This window comes from Cervus canadensis, chromosome X, assembly GCF_019320065.1.
Source record: "Cervus canadensis isolate Bull #8, Minnesota chromosome X, ASM1932006v1, whole genome shotgun sequence".
In the NCBI taxonomy this organism is placed as follows: Eukaryota; Metazoa; Chordata; class Mammalia; order Artiodactyla; family Cervidae; genus Cervus; species Cervus canadensis.
This window is the reverse complement of record NC_057419.1, coordinates 89115699-89124789: the sequence shown is the minus strand read 5'-3', so window position 1 is coordinate 89124789 and position 9091 is coordinate 89115699. Positions and strand designations below refer to the sequence as shown.

At 37.5% G+C, this 9091-nt stretch overlaps 1 protein-coding gene across 1 annotated transcript; it reads left to right on the top strand.

Moving 5' to 3' along the window:
* The first annotated feature begins 4611 nt into the window (after positions 1 to 4611).
* Positions 4612 to 5108, top strand: LOC122435644 (60S acidic ribosomal protein P2-like). The gene has a single exon (XM_043459797.1). It carries the CDS (start codon positions 4612 to 4614, stop codon positions 5044 to 5046), a length of 435 nt encoding a protein of 144 aa, XP_043315732.1. The 3' UTR covers positions 5047 to 5108.
* The last annotated feature ends 3983 nt before the right edge of the window (positions 5109 to 9091 follow it).

Genomic DNA, 9091 nt, shown 5'->3' with positions numbered 1-9091 from the left:
TAGGCAGGTCAAGAAACAACAGTTAGAACCAGATATGGAACAATGGGCTGGTTCAAAATTGGGAAAAGAGTACATCAAGGCTGTATATTGTCACCCTGCTTATTTAACTTGTATGTAGAGCACATCATGTGAAAGGCCTGGCTGGATGACTCACAAGCTGAAATCAAGATTTTTAGGAGAAATATCCATTTGGTATTTTTTTGGGAGCTCCAAAATCACTGCAGATGGTGACTGCAACCATGAAATTAAAAGAAGCTTGCTCCTTGGAAGAAAAGTTATGACCAACCTAAACAGCATATTAAAAAGCAGAGACATTACTTTACCAATAAAGTTCCATCTAGTCAAAGCTATGGTTTTTCCAGTAGTCATGTATGAATGTGAGAGTTGGATTAAAAGAAAGCTGAGTGCTGAAGAATTGATGCTTTTGAACTGTGGTGTTGGAGAAGACACTTGAGAGTCCCTTGGACTGCAACGAGGTCCAACCAGTCCATCCTAAAGGAAATCATTCCTGAATATTCACAGGAAGGACTGATGCTAAAGCTGAAACTCCAATACTTTGGCCACCTGATGTGAAGAACTGACTCATTTGAAAAGACCCTGATGCTGGGAAACATTGAAGGCAGGAGGAGAAGGGGATGACAAAGGATGAGATGGTTGGATGGCGTCACTAACTCTATGGACATGAGTTTGAGTAAGCTCCAGGAGTTAGTGATGGGCAGTGAAGCCTGGTGTGCTGCAGTCCATAGGGTTGCAGAGTCTGACACGACTGAGAGACTGAACTGAGGAGACATATCAACAACCTCAGATATGCAGATGATATCAGTGAAGAGGTATTAGAGAGCCTCTTGATGAGGGTGAGTAGAATGGCAACCCACTCCAGTATTCTTGCCTGGAGAATTCCATGGACAGAGGAGCCTGGCAGGCTACAGTCCATGGGATCGCAAAGAGTCGGACACAATTGAGTGACTAACACTTTGATGAGGATGAAAGAGGAGAGTGAAAAAGTTGGCTTAAAATTCAACATTTAAAAACTAAGATCATGACATCTGGTTCCATCACTTCATGGCAAATAAATGAAAAAGTGGAAACAGTGACAGATTTTATTTTCTTGGGCTCCAAAATTACTGTGGATGGTGACTACAGTTATGAAATTAAAAGACACTTACTCCTTGGAATAAAAGCTATGACAAAACTAGACAGCATTTTAAAAAGCAGAGATATCACTTTGTTGACAAAGGTCTGTATAGTCAAAGTTACGGTTTTTCCAGTAGTCATGTATGGATGTGAGAGTTGGACTATAAAGAAGGCTGAGCACGAAAGAATTGGTGCTTTTGAATTGTGATGCTGGAGAAGACTGTTGAGAGTCTCTTGGACTGCAAGGAGATCAAACCAGTCAATCTTAAAGGACATCAACCCTGAATATTCATTGGAAGGACTGATGCTGAAGCTGAAGCTCCAATACTTTTGGCCACCTGATGAGAAGAGTTGAGTCATTTGAAAAGACCCTGATACTGGGAAAGATCAAGGGCAGGAGGAGAAGATGGCAACAGAGGATGAGCTTGTTGGATGGTATCACCAACTCAGTGGACATGAGTTTGAGTAAACTCCGGGAGTTGGTGAAGGACAGGAAAGCCTCGCTTGCTACAGTCCATGGGGTTGCAAAGAGTCAGACACGACTTAACAACTGAACAACAACAACAACAGCGAATGTGACACCCAACATTGCACAGAGGAGAGCTACAACACTTTATTAGTCACACATATTCACAGCTCAGGGTAGGAGAACATGACGGGCTTTGCCGGGCCCATGGGACTGCATACAGGAACAGAGTTAACAACCAGGGGTGTGGGAGGCAAGCTTTGTAGTATCAAGAGGATGAGGTGTCCCTAGGTTTCTTTGGGAAGATGTGATTATACTGGACAATAAACAAATCTGCATTTTACCCCAGAGGGGGATACTATCTCTATCTTTCATAGATATTTGCTATATAAACATTCTTGCAAGAGCCTCTGCTTGCAAGACATGCAAAAATGTGAGAGACTCATGCATAACTGTCTTCCAGTACAAAGACAATAGTATTGCAGAACAAGCATATTTTGATGATGGTAGTAGAAATTCTGTAAGATTATGACAGTTATATGTTAAAATGAGAACTTACCTGATCAATCAGAGTCAATAATTTTGACAGTTCCTCTTATGATGGATGAAGTCAAATCATACAAATGGACCCTTTCAATTGTATTAAAGGCTAGAGTAGATTTGTGGGGGAAGGCACATCCAAACTTCTGTATTCTATTTGACCACTAACATGTTTAACAACTAGAGGTCTGATACGGTAAGCCTAACTTTCTAGTTAGGTGAATAAAATTATGAGGAAAAAAAGAATAAGAAAAACAAACCATATTGATAGTAACTTTAAAAAATTGTAAAATTTTACTTGTACCTTTTTATATTGTTTCCTTTCAGCTGAAGCTCCAATACTTTGGCCACTTGATGCGAAGAGCCAACTCATTGGAAAAGACCTTGAAGCTGGGAAAGATTGAAGGCAGGAAGAGAAGGGCGACAGAGGATGAGATGGTTAGGTAGCATCACCGACTCAGTGGACATGAACTTGAGCAAATTCCAGCAGATAGCAGAGGACAGGGAAGCCAGGCCTGCTGCAGTCCATGGGGTTGCAAAGAATCGGACATGGCTTAGTGACTGAACAACAACAATTGCTTCCTTATTACAATAAAACAAGTGTAATAAATAACTTTTACTATACAAATGATAAACAGAGTCAGAAGTAGAATAGACTTCTCTGCAGAAATGTTGCCTTCTCAGTGGGGCAAGAAAACCCAACATAATAATCCTCTTTCCATTCCTAGCTCAAATACTACCTCTTTTGAGAAGTCTTTTCCATTTCCCCCTTCTAAAATTAACCTCCTCATCTCCTGTGAATGAAAAGGATTTTTATAACATTTATTATAGCATCTATCACATTCTCATTCTCTTATACTATAATTTTTTAATATCCTCTTCCTGATACGGTTTCTGCCTCCAAGCAGCTTACAGTCTCATATTCCCAAAATAGATATTTCTTTACTTTTTAAATTTCTTTTTCCTTTATTTCTATGTCTCTCATAGTTCTCTATAGAAAGCAGGTCAATTCTCGTTGAGTATAATTGGACAAAATAAATGGAAATAATACTGTGCTATATGTCTGTAGCACTTTTAAAACTTGTTAAAGCTCTGTTATATCAAGGATTTCATTTCATGCTTGCAGTATCCTTATAAACAGAGGAGGGCTTGCTTTGTTAACCTTATTTGACAAATGAGAAACCTGATGCACGAGATAAGTGACTTGCTCTAAGTAATGAGTCTTGTTGGGAATGTAAATTAAATCAATACAAATTTTATGTAAAGTAATTTCAAAATCTGTATTTCCTTCCTCTTTTCCTTCCTTCCTTCTTCCTTTCCTCCTTCCTTTTTTCATATCTATCTATCATCTATCTTAAAAATATTCTTACTTTTGATTCAGTAAGTCCACTGATAGGAATCTACTCTAAAGAAATAATTTGAAATAGATTATTTTTTGCATTGATTATAATAAATGAAATGTGAAAGCAGCTTAAAATGCCCAACAAGAGGAAAATATTTAAACGCATATGGTAAGCAATACTATAGAATGTTTTATTTTAAATAATTTGTTGTATTTATTTTTTGCTTATTTTTCTTTCCATATGTATATATGATTAAAAATAATAACTTAATGTTGTGTTGATATAGGATATATGTATCAATTAAATAGAATTGAGAGTCCAAAAATATGCCCTAATATTTGTAATTAATTGACTTCGACAAAGAAGCAGTGACAATTCACTGGGTCCACTCAATGAATAGTCTTTTCAACAAATAGTGCTGAGACGACTGGCTATCCACACACAAAAGAATGAATTAGGATTGTTTACATTATCTCCCACACAAAAATTAACTCATAATGGATCATAGACCTAAATGTAATAAAGACTAAGAATATAAAACTCTTACAAGAAGACATAGGAAGAAATCTTCATGACCTCAGATTAGTCAGTGTTTTTCTTAGATATCATATCAAGAGCACCAGCCATGAAAGAAAAAGACAACCCACAGACTGGAAGAAAACACTTGCAAAGCCATAGGCAGTTGACCCTTGAATAAAGTGAGGGTTAGGGGCACCCATTCTCTATGTAGTCAAAATTCCATGTATAACGTAGTTGGTTCTCTGTTTATGCAGTTCCTCAATATCTGTGATTCCCCATCCATGGATTTGACCAACTGCAGATTGTGTAGAACTATAGTATTTACTATTGAAAAAAAACTACAGATAAGAGGACCCATGCAATTCAAATTCATGTTGTTCAGTGGTCAACTGTATATGACCAGGAACTGGGATCCAGAACAGAGAACTCTTAAAATTCAATGATAAAAAAAATAAACAGCTTTTTTTTTTTAAATGTGGAAAGATTTTGAATAAACATTTCCCCAGAAAAGACCTATGAATGGCTAACAAGGACATGAAAAGATGTTCAACATCATTAGGCATAATGCAAATCAAAACTATAAAGTGATGTCAATTCATAGTCAGTAGAATGGTTATTAGGTATAATAATAAAAAAGATAGCTTTCCGTCCCTGACGCCGCCGAGGTCACACGCGCGAGGCTGCTCTGCCACCGCTGAGACGCGTTACGTTGCCTCCTACTTGTTGGCCACCCTCGGGGGCAATTCCTCCCCCAGTGCCAAGGACATCAAAAAGATCCTGGACAGCGTGGGCATCGAGGCAGACGACGACCAACTCAACAAGGTCATCAGTGAGCTCAACGGAAAGAACATTGAGGACGTCACTGCCCAGGGTATCGACAAGCTGGCCAGTGTGCCCGCGGCCGGGGCTGTGGCCGTCTCTGCTGCCCCAGGATCCGCAGCACCTGTTGTGGGTTCTGCTCCAGCCGCAGCAGAGAAGAAGGAGGAGAAGAAGGAAGAGTCGGAGGAGTCAGATGACGACATGGACTTTGGCTTGTTCGACTAGAGTCCCGCTTCCCTGCAAATAAAACCCTTTTTAAAAAAAAAAAAAAAAAAAAAAAAAAAAAGATAGATAGCAACAAGTATTGGTGAGGATTTGGAGAAGTTGGAACTCTCACACATTATTTTTTTTAAATTTTAATTGGTGGATAATTGCTTTACAATATTGTGTTGGTTTTTGCCATACAATAACATGAATCAGCCATAGGTATACATATGTCCTCTCCCTCTGAAGCCTCCCTCCCATGTCCCACCCCATCTTACCCCTTTAGATTGTCACAGAGCACATGATTTGAGCTTCTTGTGTCATGCAGCAAATTTCCACTGGCTATTTTACATATGGTAATTTATATGTTTCCAAGTTACTCTCTCAATATGTCCCACCCTCTCTTTCCCTCACTGTGTCCACAAGTCTGTTCTCTATGTCTGCCTCTCCATTGCTGCCCAGTAATTAGGTTCATCAGTACCATCTTTCTATTTTCCATATATATGTGTTAGTATATAATATTTGTTTTTCCCTTTCTGACTTACTTTACACTGTACAATAGGCTCTAATTTCATCCACCTCACTAGGACTGACTCAAATGTGTTCTTTTTTATGGATAAGTAATTTTCCATTGTATATATGTAGCACAACTTCTTTATCCATTCATTTGTTGATGGACATCTAGGTTGCTTCTATGTCCTAGCTATTATACATAGTGCTGCTATGAACATTGGTGTACATGAGCCTTTTTGAATTATGGTTTTCTTAGGGCATATGCCCAGTATTGGGATTGCTGCGTCATATGGTAGCTTTCAAGAGTCTTTATGCCTCTTTTTCTCTAAGAGTTTTATAGTATGCAGCCTTACATTTAGGTCTTTAATCCATTTTGAGTCTATTTTTTTGTATGGTGTTAAGAACTGTTCTGGTTTCATTCTTTTATGTGTAGCTGTCCAGTTTTCCCGGCACCACTTACTGAAGAGGCTGTCCTTGTTCTTGTATATTCTTGCCTCCTTTCTCAAAGATTAGGTACTCATAGGTGTGCGGGTTTATCTCTAGGCTTTCTATCTTGTTCCATTGGTCTATATTTCTGTTTTTCTGCCAGTATACAGCATTGAGTACTGTAACTTTGTAATATAGTGGGTCGTAAGTCGAAGTCTTGGCAAATTCAAGAAAACTGAAATCTTATCTTTTCTGACCACAATGCTTTAAGAGTAGATATCAACTAAAGGGGGAAAAAAGCCGTAAAAAACACAAACACATGGAGGCTAAACAATGCTCTTCTAAATAACCAACAGGTCACTGAAGACATCAAAAAGGAAATTTAAAAATACCTAGAAACAAATGACAATGAAAACACCATGACCCAAAACCTATGGGATGCAGCAAAAGCAGTTCTAAGAGGGAAGCTTATAGCAATACGAGTACACCTCAAGAAAATAGAAAAACATCTAATAAACAATTTAACCTTACACTTAGAGCAACTAGAAAACAAACAACCCCCCCAAAAAGTTAGTAGAAGAAAATAAATCATAAAGATCTCATATATTATTGATATGTAAGTAAATTGACACAACCTTTATGAAAAATGATTTGATAGTGTCTCAAAAAGTTAAACATATTTAACCGCATGATCTAGCAATTCCACTGCTACTTAGCTACTCAAGAGAAATGAAAACATGTCTACACAGAAACTTGCACATGGCTATTTATAGCAGCATTATTTATAATATCCAGAAAATGGAAAGAAGCCAGATGTCCATCAGCTGATGAATGAATAAACAAAATGTCGTATATCCTTGCAATGAAATATTATTTAGTCATAAAAGGAATAAATTACTGATGAAAAAAATATACTAAAATTAGATTATGGTGATGATTACACAACTCTGTAAATATATAAAAAACATGGAGTTTTATACTTTAAATGGGTGAATTTTATGCCACATAAATTATATCTCATTACAGCTACTAAAAATGTTATCATATGGACTTCCCTGGTGGTCTAGTGTTTGGAAGTTCACCTGCCAGTGCAGGGGATGTGGGTTCAATCCCTGCTTCAGGAGTATTCCACATGCTGCTGGGCAACTGGGCCAATGTGCTGAAACTACTGGACCAGTGTTCTAGAACCCATGCACAGCAGCTACTGAGCCTGAACGCCACGACTACTGAAGATCACATGTTCTGGAGCCCATGTGCCACAATCAGAAGCCCAGGCACTGCAACTAGAGAAGCCCCCACTCATTGCAATGAGAGAAAGCACAAGTGCAGCAACAAAGACAATGCAACCAAAAAGAAATAAAAATTTTAAAATAGCATCAAACAATATATGCTTTCTATAGTGACTTTATTCAATTATAAATTCATTGTTAATATATTTCTTGCTAATGTATTTCTACAATATTTAAAATCTTTATTTCCTGTCAATTATAGAAGTAATGAATGTTCATTGAAAAAAGCAATATAGAAATGTCTAACATAGAATATCAAAGTGTTCACATAATCTTATTATTTCTTCAGAATTCTATTAACAGTAGTTACAATGATATATTTAATGGCTGCTTAGTAATCTGCTGTATGGTTCCATCATAATTTACTGAGCTAATTTCATATTATTTTCTATTTAGTATTAAATTAGAAACAATCTCTGATAAATCCCCTTACTATGAGTATCTTTGTGCATACACTGTGATGCAATTGTCCAAATATCTTGTTAGAATAAATTCTTACAAGTGCATTTACTCATTAAAGTGAATGAATGTGTATTTTTTAGTTTTAGTGTTATATACTGCTAAATTTTACCAGAAAATAAATACTTATTTGTACTCTTATCAATAGCATTTATGGAGTATCTAGTCTCCCTTACCTTTTCCCAAATCTGGATATTATTTTTTGTTAAAACACCTTTGCTAGTTTGGTAGCTGAAAATGGTATCTTATTTTAATCTAAAATTACTTTTGATTATTAATTAAGTTGAACACATTTTCATGGACCTTTGGCTGTTTACATTCCTTTATTAATCGCTTGTTTTAAGTCCTTTGGTCATTTAAAAATGGAAGTGTTATCTTTTTCTTCAAGACTATTTGCTTGCTTGCTTAGTAACTCAGTCATGTTCGACTCTTTGTGACCCCATAGACTTTAGCCGGCCAGGCTCTTCTGTCCATGGGGATTCTCCAGACAAGAATACTGGAGTTGGTGGCCATGACCTCCTCCAAGGGATCTTCCCAACTCAAGGATTGAATTCAGGTCCCCCACATTGCAGGCAGATTCTTTACCATCTGAGACATCAGGGAAACCCAAGAATACTGGAGCGGGTAGCCTAACCCTTCTCCAGTGGATCTTCCCTACAAGAATAGAACTGGGGTCTCCTGCATTGCAAGAGGATTCTTTACCAGCTGAGCTACCAGGGATATCCAGTAGAATAAATATATTCAGTGTAGTATTGTATATGTTCAGTGCTAAGTGTGTTAGTCACTCAGTAGTGTCCAACTCTTTGCAACCCCATAGTCTGTAGCCTGCCAGGCTCTTCTGTCCATGGAATTCTCCAGGCAAGAATATTGGAGTGGGTAGCCATTCCCTTATCCAGGGGATCTTCCTGACCCAGGGATTGAATCCGGGTCTACTGCATTCTTTATTGTTTGAGCCACCAGGGAAGCCCCAGTAGAATAATATATAGTCAATAAAAAGATTTTATGAAAATTTTATAATAGTTTCAATTTTAAATTAAAAAATAGAATACAGTATCTTTTCTATTTTAAGTTTATTTTAACTTTGTATTTTCCCTGTTTTCTACAATGAGCATATATTACTTTTATAATTAAGGTATTTTATTTTTTTGGCTGCACTACTTGGCTTATGGGATTGAACCTGGGCCCTCGGTACTGAGAGCACACAGAACTAACCACTTAACTGCCTGGGAATTCCTGAAATTCCTTTTTCTTTCAAAGCACAGAGCTAGTTAGTTTGTGGCAGAACCAGGACTAGAGTCTTTGTGCTCTTCTGCACTCTGTATTACACATCTACAAAGGTGTGATCAGAGGTAGAAGAACCAAGGTGCATTCAGGTATTA